We start from the raw sequence: 20,509 nt of genomic DNA on the forward strand, positions 1-20,509 counted from the left end.
AAGTTTCAAAATCTATTTTTCTTTTGAGAGAACCATGGCTGTGGATCCATGACCCTTTGCTAGCTTTAAAGACATCTTTATATCTTTCTCTTAGCTTTTAAGAAACTATTTCTATTTACCTAGAAAGAACATCCTCATTTCTAGCTATTATTAAAAGACAGAGGTTGTATATGGAAAATGGATATTCACCATTTTCAGATCTTACAATTGCTATGCACACCTCTGCTAATTCCCAGTTTTTAGTAACTCCAAGGTATTTAATATTGATTCATGCAGTAGCATGAAATAACTTTAGATGGAAATGGGATTGTTTGAGCCAGTTATGGCATGACTTGGCAAACATTTGTAGCTTTTTAAGAGTGCCTTAAGTGCTCTTAAAAGATATCAAGTGTTTAGCATTTTAAGTTCTTCATCATTCTAAAAACAGCATGTAAGAGTTTTCTAATAAAGAAATGGTTTTCTTTTTGATAGAAAGTATATAACTCTAAGCAAAATTCATCTATAACGCTCAAAATGGGATTCTCTGGATTTATCTTGTGTTTTCCACTTAAAGTGTTCAGTAATAACCATGTGAGTCACAGCATTTTGAATTTTAGTTCAGTGTAGTTCATGATGGAAGAATGAAAACCATGCACATCCAGTGTGAATTACTCTTGGCTGTTATAATCCTCATTAGTGATGGGGGAAGAGTCACCTTTATTTATGTGGCATGACACCTTTTTCTCTAAGTGGCTTAATTTGTTGCAATGTATTGAATTTGGAGGGAACTTCAAAAAGAACTGGATTCACCTTCAAAGAAAGTAATTTGGTTCAACCCAACATCTGAAAATTTAATTGTATATTGTATGAGAATTACATTTATTCTTAGAAGTACCTTTATGATTTTGATTCAGCATCTTCCAAAAAAAAGAGACTTCTTCACGTATTAAATATACCTAATTTGGTAACCTTAGGTCAGTAAAAAGAATGGAGAGGTAAACCACATAGGGAAAGAAATGAACAAACAAAACTCTCCTCAAATCTATAACTCCTACTTATTCTAACTTGCTCTGTTATCAGAAATAATTCAATAAAGGTTTTAATAAAAGAGGAAATGCTTCTGTTTACTTTGGAAAAGTTAATGAGTTGTGAAGTGTAATACATTTTACTTGAAGAAATTCCACTGACAACTAGATAAATTTCAAAGTGGAGTGCCAAACTGCATTAAGAAAGGTAGGTAACTCTCAGTCCACTCGTCTTCCAATAAATAAAAGGGTGCATATTACAATGTATTTTGAGTATTGAGCAGTTAGTGCAACTGAAGTGAATAAAACTCTGCACTTTAAGTTAGAGGATTTACCATTTTATAATTCTTAATATGTTTAGGTAGTTCCAGTGATTTATCTTTGTTGGATATTGCACTTTTTCCCCTCTGCTTATACGATCGCTTCTTTTGACAGCTTTTTGGTGAGTGAAGAGACTGGGAAAATAAAATGGGAAACATTAGTTTAAGCCATATGAACCTCATTTTTATAGTCAAAATTGTCAGTTAATAGCAGTTTTATATGGTTCAACCAAAAGAATGGTATTGCTTTGTGGATGAGTAGCTGTATTTTCTTTGGTTAATCAGGTTTCTTATGTACATATTTTTGATTGTCAAAAGTAGATTTTTATTTAGTTTTATCTGAAAATGAACTAGACAGAGACCAAGCAGTGAATTTATGACAGCAAGCCATTATGCAGTGGTTTTCAAACTGCTTTTTATGGAGCCCTAAGATGCTTCAGTGTTCAAAAATACTTGAGTTGGATTAAATTTTAAGTACTTTTTAAAATTATAATTTAAAAATACAACCACCCAAAAATCTTTTGTTACAAGACTATTCTTGTGCAGGCCTTGAATTAAAATTTGTTCTGCTCCCTTTGTACATATATTTGAACTTTTTTGTTAATAAGACATTGATCAGAAAGATTGTCATTGATTATGAAGGCACTGGCCTTTAAAAAAACTTCCTTCCTGTGCATATCTACTCATGTTTAATTTTCACTTGTGAGAAAAACTTATCAGTAATTGTTCATTTATAACTAAAACACTTATAAAAACGCTTTTGTGTATTTATGTGTTTCATAGCTCAGATTCAATGTAAGGTTTCATTTGTAAAGGGATTCTACTGCTTCTATAACCTCCCCACCACCAAATAAATAAACTGCTAAAATATAACTGCAAATGTAGTGATACTGGGAGTCACAAGATATGCTCATCATTAGGTCTTTGATAGGTCTTTGAATTTTGGGCAAGTTAGTTAACTTCTTGAAGCCTAGTTTTCTCTGTAAAGTGTACATCATTTCTACTTGCCTTGCAGGTTGCTGCATAGCTGGAGAGAGGTAATATGTGTTAAAGTACTTTGTAAACCATAAAGTACAACTACAAATGTAAGAAAGACAAGTCTATGTATTTTCCCTATTCCTAGAATAGGTCCTTTGTGTGTTGTGGCAATATATTTCAATACATACGGAGTGATTTGGTTAGTCTTCACTTTTCTGTCTTGTCTAATTATTGCCTGTAAGTGAGAGGTAAAGATATTATGCTTTTAATTAGAGTGATCAACATACTGATTTATTTGCATATTCTACCCCTCCCCCTCCTTAAATAGTAATCCAATGCATTGCTTTTTTTTTCTTTCTTTTTTTTTTTTAAATTTTATTTATTTATTTATTTATTTATTATTTATGGCTGTGTTGGGTCTTCGTTTCTGTGCGAGGGCTTTCTCTAGTTGCGGCAAGTGGGGGCCACTCTTCATCGCAGTGCGCGGGCCTCTCACTGTCGTGGCCTCTCTTATCGCGGAGCACAGGCTCCAGACGCTCAGTCTCCAGACGCGCAGGCTCAGCAATTGTGGGTCACGGGCCTAGTCGCTCCGCGGCATGTGGGATCTTCCCAGACCAGGGCTCGAACCCGTGTCCCCTGCATTGGCAGGCAGATTCTCAACCACTGCGCCACCAGGGAAACCCTCAATGCATTGCTTTTGACGTTTCAAATAATTAAGTAAAATAAAATTGCCTTTTGGACACCTCAGCAGATGAGGGATATTGGTATTAAGTTTGAAAAGACTAAGAGTTAAAGATGATTGTGCTTAATAGAAGTTGGGGCAAATCTAGGGTAAAGCAAAGAATGTTTAATTATTTTAATTTAGGAGAAGAGCTATGGAAGTAAAAAAATGTCTTAATCTTTTTCTCCCGATCTCTTCATCCTCTTTTTCCCCTTTGAAGGGACTGGGTTATAACTTATGTTTGGGTAGACCTTCACAATTTTTACAGTGCTTTCACATTATCAGTTGATTCTCATAAACTGAGAAAATTTAAAAGGCATGGACGCTGTCATACAACTCGTATGAAGTCCATTCAATTCTTAATACCGCCTCTGTAATAAGCTAAAAACTACATTCGAATTGTCCCCTGTAGTATTGAGGCCATCAGGGAATAGCCATCCCCCCCACCCCCCAGCTTCAGCATCTGTGGAATGCCTATAGGTACCTAAAACTCTCCAGGTAATATTAGTTGGAAATGTGACTTTTAGCCACTCTTTGACACGTTATTCCAGATCAACTGGAGGGGAAGGAGAAGAGTTAGCTGGCTATTTTTATTATCTCTTTAACAGTAGTTTGGTTAATTCTTTAATGAGGTAAAGCACAGTTCTCAAATATGATCTTCAGACCCTGGGAGTATCCAAGACCATTTCAGCGGGCCTGGGACGTCAAAACTGTTTTCATGATCATACAAGACTTTATTTCTGTTTTCACTGTGCAAAAGCAGTGGAGGTAAAACTGTGCTGGCCCCTTAGTGTAACTCAAGGTAGTGGCACGAAACAATAATCACTGTTAAATTTTGTTAAATCCTGACCCTTGAGTGATGAGAAGTATACTATGTGCTTCTACTGCACAGCAATCTGGTTGTCTCTAGGGAAAGAATCTGTGCAGTTGTTTTAGTTGCAGGCTAAACTAGCCACTTTTAAAATGAACCCCATTTTTACTTAAAAGAACACCTGTCAGGCAAACTTTGGTTTGGCAAACTTGAGTATTTGATAAAAATTTTCTTAAGATTGAGTAATGTGACCCTGAAGATTTAAGGAAAAACACTGACAATATTTATTGCCAGTGATAAAATTCAAGCTTTCAAGGAATAATTCGAATTTTGGAAAATGTATATCTGTCACCATTAGCCTGAAAGCTTCCCAGTTCTTAAAGGTTCTCCTTTTGAGAGCAAGGGTGATTAATGGGTGTGATTTTTTTTTTTATAGTATATTATATTACAAAATGTGTCAACGTTTGGAAGATCTGCATGACTCAGTGAGCCAGGATCTTTTAAATGACCAGTGCATGAAGACATTGCTACTCAGGTCCTTTCTTGCCTTTTCAGCTCAGAACCAACCAATTAGAGCACAACGGACATAATCTTTGCCATCTTGACCATTATTTTTACCACTGCCAATGAATATTGTCAGTTGTTTTCCTTGGATTTTCAGGATCACTTGACTCATTTTTGAGAAACTGTTTATCAAAATCATGCATGAGTAAAAAATCCATTCAAAATACAACATAGACAAATGAATTTTAATATAATATAGAAAGTTAAGTTTACTGATTGGGCTTCAGATTCCACATTGTGACTCACCTTTCGGAAGCTCTACTTGTCAAGTTTTGGTGTAGTATCAAAGCAGAATATTCACAATTATCTCTTGCATTGTCCAACTACATATCTGTGTGAGGCCAGATTTTCCTTCCATACCTTCAATCAAAACCTATCACAACAGATTGAATACAGAAGCAGATATGAAATCCATCTGTCTTACATTAAAAAGACATTGAAGAGATTTGCAGAAATGTAAATCTCTTCTATTTCTTTTTTTCTGAAAAATAAAATTATTTTAATAAAAAACATGTGCCATGATAACATGTAGTGGATTTGTTATTATTTTAAATGAATTAATAGACATTCGAAATTTTCTGTTTTAACTTCTACACTAAACCCAACAGTAAATATTGACAGTTATAACGCACACATAAACAGAAGCTCTTTGGGGACCTCAAGAGGAGGTCCTCTTTGGAGTTCCAAGACCAAAACATTTGAGAACTGCTGAGCCAGAGATCCTGACAGCAGTGTATGTTGCATATACATGTAATTCTCTAGGGTGTCTATGGGGGAAATAAAAGGCTAATATCACTGGCAGAAAATGTAGATAAACCCAACCCAGTCATCTTTGTTCTATGTGGGGATCACTTGCAGACGCTGCCTAGCACCTTTCAGTGACATCTTAGAGGCTTCTCTAGTACCACAGGTACAGATGGTCCTTGATTGAGGAAGGTTCGACTTACAATTTTTTGACTTTACGGTGGTGCAAAGGTGATAGGCTTTCAGTAGAAACTGTATCTTTGAATTTTGATCTTTTCCTGGGCCGGTGATATGCTTTATGATGCTCTCTTGTGATGCTGGACAGCAGTAGCAAGTGGAGCTCCCGGTCTGCCATGTGATCATGAAGGTAAACAGCCAATTCACTTATAGCCATTCCAGACACATACAACCATTCTGTTTTTCACCTTCAGTACAGTATACAATAAGTTCCATGAGGTATTCAACACTTTATTATAAAATAGGCTTTGTGTTAGCTGATTTTGCCCAACTGTAGGCTAATGTAATTGTTCTGAGCACATTTAAGGTAGGCTAGGTGTATTAAATGCATTTTTGACCTAGGATATTTTTGACTTATGATGGATTTATTGGGATGTAACACAATAAGTGGAGTAAGAGCTGTAGTAAGACTTAGACTAGCTAGAGATATCTTTCTGTAAGTTTTGTGAGCATCCCTTTATCTGGTAGAAACTGGGGATGGACAAAAACAAAGCTCTTTGGCTCTAAAGGAATGCTCTCCTTAGTACTTACTATACAACAGCTGAAGAATAGTCAGATCCAAAGATTATGTCCATTGTGCTCTAATTGGTTGGTTCTTGGTTGAAAAGGAAAGAAAGGCCCTGAGTAGCAAGGTTAGCCTTTTTTTCTTGAAAGCTGAGAAGTGTGGGAGAAGCAACAGAAGAAGAGACAAGAATCAGAAGAAAGAGGAGTATCAATGTAGACTACTGATAACTAGATTGTTTCAATAAAGAACAAGAAAACCACTACTGTAGACAGGAGATAGGACAGCTCTGAATGTGGAAGTCCCTAAATATTGCAGCCCTCTAAGGTATAGGGCATTTTCCACTTTGTGTGTGTGTGTGTGTGTGTGTGTGTGGTTGGGAGAGGGGGGGTTACCCTGTACACAAAGCTATGCCAGCCAACAACTACCTGTAATTCAGTGTGGTGTTGAAGGCATGGGCATAAGGATCTATCTGATTACATCTGGTGAGACCTACGAAGGACTACCAGTAGCTGACCTGTCCATTAGACATCACTGTGGTAGGAGTGGGGATAGAGGGAGGAGGTGGAATTCACAATACACAGTACATATGTTGCCAAGCCAAAACATTTAGTCATGTATTGTGTTAACAGTTACCTTAAATGTATAAGTAGATGTATAAACTATTTGAAAATATCTATCCTATAGCATCTAAACCTACAGTTAACATGTAGAATTTCTATTGTTCAAAATTTTTCTTAACACCTATGACATCTCTAAAAAAGTCTTTCCTAATCTTCAAACGTTTTTTTCTTCTGTCTTCTGGACTGCCATGCTACTCAAGTATACTGCATTTATTGCACTTTGCATGTTGAATTATAATTAAAATTTATATATATCTTTCCCCTACTAGGTTGCCTCTTATTTGGGATCAAGTTAATGGAAAGTTTATTTTTAGCAAATATTGGCAGTACATTTATATTGAATACAGTATAATCTAGCTAAGAAAATGACAACTCTTTTCTCACTTTCCAAGATTTGTCTGTTCTTTATAGCCATATTTTGTCCTCTTTATTGATAAGATTTATCTGAACACTTTGAGAAGTTTAATAACAAAAATTATTTTTTCATCTCTGTGACCATGAGAATGTTTCGATTAAATCTCATACCACTTTTTGGAGGGAGTTCTGATAGGCAGCAAGAATGTTAGTTCACTAAGAGGATCAGGACACTGGCCTTAGCAGTTGGTCTCTCTCAGAAATGTAAAATGGCCATTGCTTGGATAGGGACACATGCTTCATCTCCTGGAATCTGCTAGAGTTCTCTAAGGGAAGGCTACTTTAAAGGAGTAACATTTAAACCTCAATTTCTCTGCAGGTCTCCTCCTGAGGTTTGTTTCACCAGAGAATTCTGGCTAAGCCTTTCCCTCTTCTACCTCCCCCAAGTCTTTTACTTTGGAATATTCCCAAGCCAGCTATGATCTCCTTGGCCACCAAGGAGATCACCCTTGGTAACTGTTAACCAGAGAATTCTTCATAGGCCTGGACTACCTCTTAGCTAGACTTTACTTTTTAGATCCTCCCAGAAGTTATTTATTGGTCTATGGGCCAGAATACTGACTGCCCCCCTAAGGGACACATGAATATTATGGGTTATTCAGTGGTGGGTTGCATTTTGCTGCTCAAAGCTAATAAGGAATGACAGCCATTTTACCTATGTTTCACAAAGAATGTATTGAACATAGCATATGCATAAGTATGACCAAATGTAAAACTGGCTGACTAGGGCCATGTTATTTCTTGCACCAGAGATTTTTTAAGGTATAGATTTGAGTAAGACTTACTTTCTCTACTAATTAATAGCTACTTGTACTGCAGGTATATGTTCTCATTTCTAGATATATATTTTATTTTTACATCTTCCTATATTGCAAAGATGGAACTAGGCAGTTGAAGAAATGAAATCTCTCTTTCTTTTTTTTAGATATATGCAGAATTAGAAAGGTCAAATTTACCTCACAGGTAACGAAAACTGGATTTTGTGGAAGATTATGGTAATTATCTGAGACTGTAGCTCTTAGTTTTGAAATGCATTTTATAATGTCAATAACAATAGTAGCTTCTATTGAATACCACCTATGTGCCATGGACTGTGCTAAGTATTCAGGCCCTACATGTGTATTATTATATCTAATCATCACAACAAACCTATAAAGAATTATTATTCACACTTTATGGATGAAGAAACTAGAGCTGAGAGAGCCTTAGTTACTTGCTTAAAATCATAGTACCAATAAGTGGCAGATTCAGGATTTAAAACCAGTCTAACTCCAAAGCCTGGCTCTTTATACAGCTATAAACACTGCATTCCCTTGTACTCCACATGTTTTCTTTATGTACAAGATTCAGAAAACGTAAAATTAATGAAACTTAACAGGACCTGATTACTTGAGATTAATAGAAGTGATTTCAAGTTCAGATATTTTCTACTACTTTAATTTTACATGAAAAATGTAATTTTTTCTCTTTATAAGATTAAATCAATGAGAATCAAATTGAAGTTCTCATTGAACAGTTTTGACCTATCTATTTCATTGTTTTATCTATGTAAATCTATTGTTAATTTTGTGACCATTCTTATCCCAGGATATATTTTTCCTAATTTCCCAGCAAACTTTGACCGACTCCTTTTGCCAACCAGCCATACATTAGTTCAATAACATTGATTCATTCAATACTGCTATAATGTCTGTGACCAACGACACTGTCTAGAAACATTTTACATATTGTGTCTCATAAAGAGGACCTCTAGGAAACATTCTCACTTTTTGGTAAATTTTTTTTTGCAGTAACAAAGAGTTAATTTAAGAAGATAAGAAGTAGCATGAATGATTATTTCCACTATTCATTTTATTAAATTAATTAATTAATTAATTTTTATTTTTGGCTGCGTTGGGTCTTCGTCACTGTGTGCGGGCATTCTCTAGTTGCGGTGAGTGGGGGCTACTCTTCGTTGAGGTGTGCGGCTTCTCAGCGGCAGCTTCTCCTGTTGCAGAGCACGAGCTCTAGGCATGTGGGCTTCAGTAGTTGCGGCACGCGGGCTCAGTAGTTGTGGTTCGCAGGCTCTAGAGCGCAGGCTCAGTAGTTGTGGCGCACGGGCTTAATTGCTCCGCGGCATGTGGGATCTTCCTGGACCACGGATTGAACCCGTGTACCCTGCATTGGCAGGCAGATTCTTAACCACTGTGCCACCAGGGAAGTCCCTCCACTATTCATTTTGGCTTCCTATGTTAAGGCAACAATGATGATGAAAGAAAACAAAGAAACCCTCGGACTTCATCCTTCCATTGGCCTTCCCCTACCAACACCCCTACAATACTGTGTCTACAGAAGAGTTTTTTGTCTTACAAAGGGAGAGAGATTTGTGGGATGATGTGGTTTTGCTATTTGTTAATTGGAACTCTTGAGAGTTTTCTATAGAAACACAGTTAAGATATCTAGTTAGGTTCTGCAGTACTATTAATGTAACTAGTATTTTCAATAGCCATTTACTGATTAGGCTGGAAACCTAACTACTAGATATAACATTGTTTCCAGGGGAGGATACATTGTGAAATCGTAAGTAACTGCTTCACTGGAGCTATCTTTCCTAACTTGTATGCTTAACACTAAGAAGGGTAATGATATTGACAAAAAATACTTTTTAATGTGTTCACTCTGAGGATATGTTTGGTTATTGGTTGTTGTGTCTAATAGGAAGACTGCAGTCTCATCCAATATTCAAGTAGGAGTTGATGGAAGGGATAAAAATTGGATGATAATCAGGGTGTTGAGATAACCAAGGGCCAGTATCAAGCTGGCCTATCTCTTCACTTTGTACTCAGTTAAGACTCTAGTCCAGAATGGTGCGTTTTAGGCTGTTTCTACTACCCATTGTTGTCTTTAAGGTAATATAAATGAAAAAAATAATCAATTTTAACTCCCCAGCAAGTTTCCTTTTTATTTGAAATTGGGAATTTAACATGTGTATCTTAATTCTTTTGGTATAAATTAATAAAGAAAACAAATTAGCCCAGCAAATTTACTCCACTCAAAAAGAATTAAAACAAAACAAAGATCACCTAAGCTAAAGGTACCTTAGCCCTAAACCCCAAGTGATGCTCAAATTCTTTTATCAAAGCTTTTTTGTATAATATATTACTTGAAGTTAATGAATTCTCGGATGGAGTGTGGAATCCTATTTGTGTTATAGTTTTATTTTTTTTTAAGTATGACATATAGTTAATAATCTTGTGAGATATCAATTGTTTTATATTGTACAGCTATTAAAATGACTACAAGGTCTAGGTTCTAATATTCTTTACGCAAAGTACATTGATTATTGAGCACCCAAGATTAACATGAACTTATAAGTATTCTTTTGACTATGCAAGAGACCTATTTAATATTTAGTGCCCTTAAAAATGAGGGGAAATATATATTTTGGTAAATAGGATTGTAGAAACAATTTTCCTTTTTTGGTAAAAATATATGGATTACCATTTTACACTCATTCTGTGTCTCAATGCTATCACCCGTTAATGGCTTTCATATTCTTAAGCAGGCAAGAAATGTAAAGGCTGTAAACATTTATAAACCACTCACATACTTTGTGAATATCTTTCATTCATTTATTCATTCAACAGACATGAAGTGCCCCTGCCTGTTAGATGCAGAAAGAACACCAAGTGAGGACATCAGGGTTCTTGCCTAAGCAATGTGATGAGTTGCAACACACACCTGGATCTCACAAAGAGATCTTCAAGATTATGCCCCTCCCTTGGCAGATAGTATAGATCATGTTTGGCACCTGTTTCTATAAAGGGGTAGACAGTAGGTATTTTAGGCTTGCTGGCCCAAAGTAAGGGCTGGGTAGCTGTCTCTGTGACAACTACTCACTTCTGCCTCTGTGTTGTGAAACCAGCCATAGACAATTCATTAAAGAATGGATTCAGCTTTATTCCAATACAACTTTATTTAGGGGTCCTGAAATTGTAATTTTGTATAATTTTCACATGTCATGACCATTCTTTTGATTTTTTTTTCAGTCATTTAAAAATATAAAACCCATTCGTAGCTCCCAAGCAGCAGAAAAAGAGGTGGCAGGCCATATTTAGCCAGCAGTCAGAAGTTTGCTGACCTCTTGGTATAGAAGCAGTGCAAGGCATTTTGCATCAGTGGCCTCGGTTAGGTGACCTTTCTGATAGACCTATTAAAAAGTTTTTTCTATGTAATTCTATCTACTTTCATTGGTGTACAAAATTAATCAAAAGCCAACTATGTAATAAACATTACCATTTGTAAAAACATCTAACTGGAATGACCTGCCTATTTAGTACCTGGATAGATAGCATGTAATTTGGATGGATCCAAAGTAAAACTTTAAAAATCTGTAGATACTGAATATACTTGAAAGCACGTTTGTCAGGTCATTTAGCACCTATAAACAGAGTGTTTTTTACCTCTTTTGAAACTGTCACACCTTGTTTCAGTTCCATGGAAGTGCCATTAGTATCACAGAGGCTAACATTTTAATTAAAGTTACATTTTGAGAGTTTTCCAAAATCTAATATGAGTTGTTTGGATTGATATGTCACAGTGCACAACTAATCACTTAAGAATCTGTTTTTGTGCTGGCCAGAGTCCCCGTGTTAGTATCACAGAGCTCTGTTACTCATATTATCTTTGAGGTCTCACATGAAGAGAATATACAGTAGTTCCATAGACATTCCTTATGACTACAGATTGGCAGTGCAACAAGCATTGTAGTTTTTATAGTAAATAATTTTAAAGTGTTGAACTCTGTCTTATTCCATTAAAGTCCTAATTCCTTATCTACCTTCCTCAACCAACATTCACATAGCGGCACTCAAGAATATGTAAGTGAAATGAACATATGCTCCAGAGCTGACAAGAGTAGTACCTGAATGCAGAGATACGTGAATGTTGGTGTTGGAGGGTGTGTTTGAGGGGAGGATAATTCCATGGAAACAAACCCCTTTCTGGTGAGTAGAAGTGATGGCTATCAATAATTTAAACCTGGAAAACCATTAGCTATTCAAAATACTTTTTATGGAAATGAGCTTTAAAAATTTCACACTGAGCATTTAATCAGTGAATATAATATGGCACCATTTATCCAGGTCCCACATTTATAAAAGCATCAGTATATGATATTTTCCATGCTTGAGATCTAATGATACCCAGAGCAATGACACAGGTAGTGCAATGTGCAAGATTCAAACCTAGTCAGTCACTCAGAATTTTCATTGAAATGAAGATCGGTAACTATGCATTTTAATAATATGTCCTCCAAACTAGATCTGGTAGGGAGTTCTACTGACTAACTCTTGTTATGATTGCATATGGTTATGATTATATATGGGAGAATTAAAGGTACATAACCCATGTATTGATACGGATGATCATTCTTGTTCTTCTGTCTTATTAAGTAACCACAAGTCTGATGCACTTGGTTTAAAAAAACCAATTTCCATAATGTCTAAGCAGCAAATATTAATGGAACACATTTTACTTTTAATTGATGTTAAACTTCTCAAGGTAAGTACATGACATCTATGTGTTTTTCTATTGCTTCCTTTACTAATGATCTGGGTCAAAGCTATTGCAGAGAACATATTTGTCACAGTGGCAAATGGAAAGATTTGATAATCAATGATTACCTGGATGATAAGTTCATTTAACTTCAGATATTTTTAAGAAACAATTTCTTACTGAGTAAGAAACTAACTCAGGTTCCTGCCATCAATGTGCTACAGGGTGTTGCATCTTTTAGAGTGCCAGTAAAATTTGAACCTGTGTGGCAGTGTGCATTTAGTAATTTTAGCATTTAACAAACCACTGTGTTACCTTTCATGAAAGGTACTCTGATGTCATGAAAATGAAGTAATTTGTCCTCTAGAACTCCTAACTTGTCCATCACTTTTTTTAGTGACAGGTATGCATTTCATGACCATAAAAAAGGAGAGGAGTGCACTGTTACTATAAAAGGCCATTTCCTTTTATTCTATCTTTATAGTTATTTTAATGCATTTTAGTGTTTATGGGTAATTAACTATCTGACAGAGCTGTAGAGCACTTGAAAACTAAAACATAATGTGCTGTCAGTTTTGGATCAATCAATCCAAGATCAAGGATTTCTAAAAATGAAGATGTAAGTCAGTGGAAAAGCTAGATGGGACTCATAGAAACTCGATACATATACATTTTCTGGAGCATATGTTAATTGTCATAATTGATTTACAGTTATTTCTAAGAAAAATTTACATTCAAGTACTAAGTTCCTCTGCACAATTTAATAGTAGACACTTGTTTTTCAAGGATTCACAGGGGATACAAGCCATTTATTGCTGGTCAGGGATTTATCTTCCTGACTGTCATTGTAACCTCACAGCAGTTATCCAACCACTAGATAGCAATTTTTTAGGAATTAACATAGTCTTGATTGAATTAATAGCCTTTCCAAATTGCTATGATTTACTGTTTTCCCCGAGGGACTGAAGCTATGGTTTTCTTTAAAATGGTTCATTTGGGGAAAGATTGGAGTAATTTATTAACAAGGAATAACAGTTCTCTAATCTAAGGAGTTTGTTTGAGGTCTAGGACAATGGTTCTTGAAGTGTGGTCCTGGAGCAAGCAGCATCAGCATCACCTGCGACTTCGTTAGAAGTGCAAATTCCTGGACCCCATCCCAGACCCGCTGAATCGGAAATTCTGGAGGTGGGACCCATCAATCTGTATTTGAATAAGCCCCCCAGGTGGTACAGATGCACTCTACGGATTGAAAATTACTAGTCTAGGATTCTTAGCTAAATACTTCTACAAATCAAAATTTATACATCCATTTTATGTTCAGTATGCGTTATCAATTATTTGAGAAATATGGTAAAGGAGGAAATTGTTTCCAATTAAACTGATTCTAAAGCTCTACTCTTTAGAGATAATAATGGCAAGTACCAGCTCTAGAATCAGGAAGATTTCTTTTGCCTGTTTTAAAAATACAGATTTGAGACTTTCAGGTACAATTTGCTCTTACGTTGAGAAAAATATGTCATTATGTTGTTGCTAGCTTCTGAACTTCAGCTTAAGGAAAAAAAGAGATGGGTTTTGGAAACTTGTTTATGACTGAAATCAAGTGAAAATATCTCCTGGAATTGCTTGTCTACATAAAAATAGGTGTTTTAGCACTAACACTGGTAGACTCTGATGGGTTTTATCATCTTAGGTGACTTTTATTGCAAGGAAGATTGATGTTTTAAGTTTTCATGGAAAATAAATTATCTTAGACATTTTTTTCTTAAATAGAAGGAGAAATGAATATATGTGTCTTAAAGACAGATTTAAAATTGCCACATTGTCTTTTTAAAATTATTTTGAGTCTCATAGATAAGATTTAATATGTATATAAATTATGAGTATTCTTTTTTACCTGTAAACTGGTAGCTTACTCTTCAGTTACAAATGGGATGTCAGAAAGCCTGAAAATTAAAACAAACTTAAGGAATGTATATTACACATGGGCCCTAGATAAAAGGATAAAAGATTGCTCTTTGAAAAGGAAAGATAGTTCCAGTTAGTTGCGGTTCATCTAGGATAGTGAATATAAGTACTTTTATTTTGTTGCATCTAATTTTGAGGTAATGGGAGTTTTCTTCATATTGTCTCTACCTTAGTACTAAAATTTAACCTGTGTTGCTCTTACTCAGGAAAAATAATGGACTGTATTAAATTGCCCCCACCTACCCCACTCCCAAATTTCCCTTATGTGTTGGCTGCCCAAGAAGAGTTTTTAGTGACTTAATTCTAAACCATGGAGATCGATGCTTTTCTATTGACCACTTTTTTATCCTCCTTCTGTGAGGAAAGGACTAATGTAGTACCTTAAATAGAACTGTCTCCATGGCAATGGGCAGTCAGCTTTTGACTTTGAGACTTATAAAAAAGGAAATTTTAAAAGGCATTTTCATGGTCTAAAATAGCAGTACAGCAAAACTAAGGTATGAGACTATTTCCTGTCAGTTATTGCATGACTGATTAAGCTAGCATAACATATCTTTTTTTTACGTAGCACTTTTTGTCTGAGTATTTCAAAATGCTATACAACAATTCCTTCCCTTAATTAATGAGTGATAATTGTTACCTTCAGATTAATAGAAAATTTGAGGAGCTCAGATATAAGATTAGAATTGGGTCCCTGAGAAAAAAGGGTTGCCTAGGTCTGGCTGTAATTTTATTCTCATAAGGAATAAAAATACTGATTAAATTATGGGCCATTCTTGATTATATTTAAACAGAATTATCTCTGAAACACTGGAAACAATGACAAGATTAAAAATAAAAGCTTAGCAATTTCTGCCATCTTTTTCTAACTGGTTCCTACAGTTGGGGATCTGTGCATTACTTCTCCTGTTAAAAGACTTCCCTGGTAACCACCTCCCTTGTTGCCTCTTGCATCCACACCCACTTAAGAGGCAAAGCCCTGTAGTTCTCACTGTTGGGCCACCTAGCCTTCCCTAAATGTCAGGAGTGTGCTGTATAGTAGAGGGTAAAGAATAAGACCACATTATCCTTTGTAATCTTCTTTTGTCCTTTTCTTTTCTGTATTCATTTCCTCCTTGACTAAGCCTTATCTTAGTATGGGGTTAATTTCCAGCTGAATCATCTCTCAACTTAAAAGTATCATCAGTAAATACTTAATACTCTGATGTTACCGTTAACAAGGGAATTGATTAAACAAATTATGTGACATAAATACAGTGGAGCACTAGACAACTCTCAGGATGTAGATCTATGTGTTGATGTGAACTGATGTCCATAATAGGTTATTGGCTGGAAAAAAAACCTTTTTTAAGGATACTAGGTTTTTCCTTTTTTAAAAAAAAATAAAAAGATAATACAGAAGGAGAGACCAAAATAAATAGTATTTGTTTCTGGGTGGTGAGGTTACTGGAAATTATTTTTACCATCTGTTTCTCTTCATTGCCTTTTGTTTGTTTTAACAATAAATATGTCTTTTATAAAAATGTTAAGAGCTCTTAACATTTTGAAATAACAGAGTAGAACAAATTAAGTGAAGGATAGTGCTGAGAGCAAATCCAAGTGAGATGGTAAATTGAAGATGCCTTGAGATGAAAACAAAAGTTCATGCATTTAATAGATATCCATCGAAGCTACAGATAAACTGCTGAGGGAATAGTAATGTGTGTGTAGGTGGCTAATGAGAACTCAGATATGTAGACACAGATGTATACAATCTGAAAATGAATGAAGGTATCATAGCTGTTTCTATACCATATTCCTTTATGTTATCATAGCAATCATTCCAGGATTTCCCTTTAGGAACCTTATGTACTTACTAATATTTAATCAGAAAACTAGTTTTTTCTCTTTAATTTAGAATTCAAAAGATAGCTGCAATTGTATTCTTTTGTAAGAATGTATGGTAGATGAGACATTGTATTTTCAGAAGTGTATCAAATCTGTAATTTGAACATTATATATTAATCTAGAGGTGTTTTCAATGAAGACCTGAAGATAGGAAAATATGCTTAATTTGTGAAATAATTTAATTTACAGTTACTTAATTGGTATTTATGTTCTAGGGTTTTTGAAGAATACAGAGGTATACAGAATATGACCTAGATTTTAGAGAGCTTACTGTGTGGTTGCAAAGGAAGATCTTTTCTAAATTATTATGAAGGGAGGTAAAAATGGAAAACATATACGCTTTTGGCTTTTTACAGATAATCATAGATTATTATTTATCTTTAACAATTATGAAGGCATGAATAAAACTTCAGTCACCCAAATATGCTAGTGTATCGACAAAAAGGTTAATCAAGTATTAAATATCAAATACTTGTTCTTATTTTTAAGGCAGAGTGATGTGATCTTGATGACTTTCTGCATTTTTAAATCTAAATTTTAATTCTTGAAAATGATCATCACATTATAGAGTATCTATAACCAATTATTTTGTAAATGAGTGTTTCTCACTTAAGTAACTTTATTTTCTAATTTTGTTTTCCATTTTTAATTGTCTGGGTCATTTATTGAGCAAAATATTGAATTAAGGGACTACTGTGAGTCAATTAATAGTTTTCTAAATCCAGTCTACTCTATAAATCTTTTCTTTGACTTGTTAGATAATGTTTAAACACTTTGACTAGTTACACTGAACTTTATGAACTTGGTGTTGCATAATTCTAATAATAGCAAACACATGTAGTAGATAATATGGCACTGTTTTAAGAGCTTGACAGGTATTAGCTCATATAATGTTTTTACTATCTGTTTCAATAGCCTTTTATTCACCCCATTAGTGAGGAAGGGATTCCTAGCTTTGGGTCATGGGGATCACCAAAGAAACAACACTCAACACTGGACAGGTGAAATCAACAGTTTATTAGTTATATATACCACAGCCCAGGGAAAGAAAACACCGCATGCCACGCAGGCCATAGGGAGGTTGCACTCAGGAGTGAGAAATCAGGGGCCGTGGGAGGGAGGTTTTGTAGTATCAAGAAAGTGAGGTACCTCCTGGTTCCTGTGGGAATCTGTTATTGTCTTGCTTGAGTAATTCCATGGCTGGTGGGGAACTGAAACCTGCCACTCAGAGATCAGCAGGAATTGCACCTGGTCCATTTGATAAGAAGGGTTATTTCGCCAAGGGACCTTATCTGCATGAGCAGAGTGGGGAGAGGAACTTGCGTTTGAGCCATTTGAGGTCTTCCTGATTTCATCAGATGTCTAGGCAGCACGTAATATTGAGCCTTAATTTTAGGCTTTACACTATACGACCCTATGAGGTAGGTACAATTATTAACCCCATTTCGTAGATGAGGAGATCAGGTACACAAGCTAACTTGCTTGAAACTATGATGACCACACCTCCAACTGTTGTCTTGTATGTTTACTTTCCCTCAACCTAGATAGAAATTCTCAATATCCAGAAATAAAAGGAAGGCATATAGAAATTCAATGTTTTACGCCCATTTCTATCTCGTAAATAGAAGTGAACTGCTTTTGTGTTTGTTTGTTTACTAGTTGTCAGGAGTTTTCATGCATGTGCCCTGATGATTTTATTTCATTTCCCTTTATAAATCTATAAACTCTGATATAAGTGAATACGTTTGCATTTCTTGATTGAGAGTTATTGGATATAGTCATTATCAAGAGAGGTAATAGATTTGGTTTTTGTCTTCTAAGAGCCTTTAAAAGCAGAAGAAATATTAAGATAATTTGGATTTTATTCTGTCTAGCATGGGAGGGAATGGTCTACTGATCTAGTGTTTCTATGAGTAACTTAGCTATATTTCTTATAAATATAAAAAAAAACTTTTGGGTGATAGAAATTTTGCTGGTTTACTTGATTCCAACTTTGGAATTTGCAAATGTGATTTGTCATATTTTTAAAAACATTCTTTAACTATACAACAGAAAGTAATTGATGGTTATCTGCGATATATATCCTGTTTTATCACTCTAATGATATCAGAACATCTCATTTTTCTTGATAAAATTGGGTATCTTTTTCTGTGGATTTGGTCTTCAAATAATGCAAATCAAATTATAAAGTGCCTGAATTAACCCTGGTTTTGTTTTTACTTTTCTTTTTTATTATGGCTAAATCTTTGATATAAGGAAGATAAGTATTTATTTATAGACTATTACTTATCATGAACTATATGACAATTAAAAGCAGAATTTCCACACTTGAGTTTTTCTCATTGCCTTCACCTTGCCTGTGAACTTTGTCAAATTAACTTTTCCTTTTTTTAAATAAAAACAATTTCACATCTATTTATTAAATAGTCTTGAGTCATCTGGTCCATAGGGATAATAAACTTTTTTAGTATTCCTTTCTGTCTTAATGAGAGCTGTGCTTCACTGATGTAGTGTCACAATGCAACATGCTGTTAATTCTGCTGTAACACTTATGCAGATTTGTTCCAATTGATGTATTAGGGAATCATTTGAGCATGATGGTGAATATTGCATTTGCTTATGGGCAATTTCATCCAAGAGAAATACTAGGTGAATTCAGAAAACCACACCCAGTTGACCTGAACTGCCTAGGAATACCCTAAACACACATGTTGCTCAAACATTCACCCTCCACCTCAGTTCACCAGTGTGTTTTGAGCTCTGTCCATCCACATCTGGTGTCACAACTTTCCATCCAATTTCAGATCATCTTCCTTCCACTGCTTCATAACTCACAAGCTGTAGGCCCTCCAGCACGCACTTCCATAAACAATCTTCAGATCTTTTTCAAGGTAATGTGCCATATTTACTGTAATGCTTATATATTTTTTAGCAATTTGATGTGTGTGAAACTTTGATACTATTTTTTATTAGGTTCCTTTTTTAAAGGGTAAAACTGATGCATTTTTTTTTAGTATTGTGCCCTTAACTTCACTTTCCCCATAAGCCTGTGGTTTTATTGCATGATTTTGCACAGTGCAGTGAATTTTTAGGGGCACATATATTGTGTTATAGCAGAATGACTGTAATTGAAAAGGTTATCCTCTTTTTTTTTTTTTCCCAAATTACCCTTGGCTTTTAGTTAATTCATTGTAATAGTGTGATTAGCTTAGTAAATTTACTAATTATAAATGTGATAAATCAGGCATAGAAACTCAGTAGATTTTTAAAAATAATTAGATCATTAGCGATCACAGATATCTTTAAAATATGTCACCTGTGAGGGCCCCAGAGGGAACTGTCATGTACTCATCACCTAAATTCATGGTTAAAAGCATAATTTATTATTGTAACATTATTAAAATTTATGTTTGGGGAAATTATGGGGAAAAGGAAATTACAAAGTTGTAAAAAATCATGATCTCTAGTAAATTTATATTTATGCATCTACATATGTATAATTAGAAAAACATTGGAAGGATAGAAATCACCATGTTAACAGTGGTAGTTTTTGTATGAAGAAATTATGAAGAATTTTTGTTTGTTCTCTGTGTTTTTCTTTATTTTCCATCATGAATAAAAGTTAAGCTTTATAATGAGAAAAAAAGAAAAACTACAGAGGGGGGAAGAGCACACAAGTTGTGGGGTGCAGTATAGTACTAACAATAATGTAATTTATTTCTTAATGAAGATCTTAGGAAAACATAATCCAGAATGGAGGGAAATTAGTAAATCTTGCCAGAAATTCTGTCTAAAATTTGAATATAGGGCTACTTTTCACTTTGTGCCCACTATATTCTTGACACAGTACTAGATTTTTTTTCTTCATACCTTATCTCATTTAATCCTTATAACATATCTTATGAAGTTGAGATACCATCGCCACTTGATGAAAGAATAAATTGAGGCTTGAAGAGATTAAATATTTACCTGCTGCCTTGGATGCTGCACTATTATCAATATAATGCATTACTTTTTCTCTGAGGAAATGTGTATTTTTGAAACACTTTTGTTTATTTTTTATTTGTAATAAGAAAAACACTATCATATTGTTCTGTAAATTAGAAAAAAGCACTTTTTTGGGGGAAAATGTTGTTAACTTTTGTAGAGAAGGACCCCATTGACTTGAAACCTTGTAGAACATTGCCACTCAAGGCTTATGAAT

At 34.9% G+C, this 20,509-nt stretch overlaps 1 protein-coding gene across 2 annotated transcripts in view; it reads left to right on the top strand.

Moving 5' to 3' along the window:
- The window catches only part of SESN3 (sestrin 3), a 73,865-nt gene that overhangs the window by 2,119 nt on the left and 51,237 nt on the right, over positions 1–20,509 (top strand). The window contains exon 2 of one of the 2 annotated variants that reach the window (XM_082409997.1): positions 19,110–19,196. The exons of the other annotated variant lie outside the window; for it this stretch is intronic. Coding sequence (XP_082266123.1) covers positions 19,110–19,196 — 87 coding nt within the window. The remainder of the gene's footprint in view (positions 1–19,109; positions 19,197–20,509) is intronic. 2 annotated transcript variants of the gene reach the window in all.

This window comes from Balaenoptera physalus (assembly GCF_965194825.1).
Source record: "Balaenoptera physalus genome assembly, chromosome: 10".
Classification (NCBI taxonomy): Eukaryota; Metazoa; Chordata; class Mammalia; order Artiodactyla; family Balaenopteridae; genus Balaenoptera; species Balaenoptera physalus.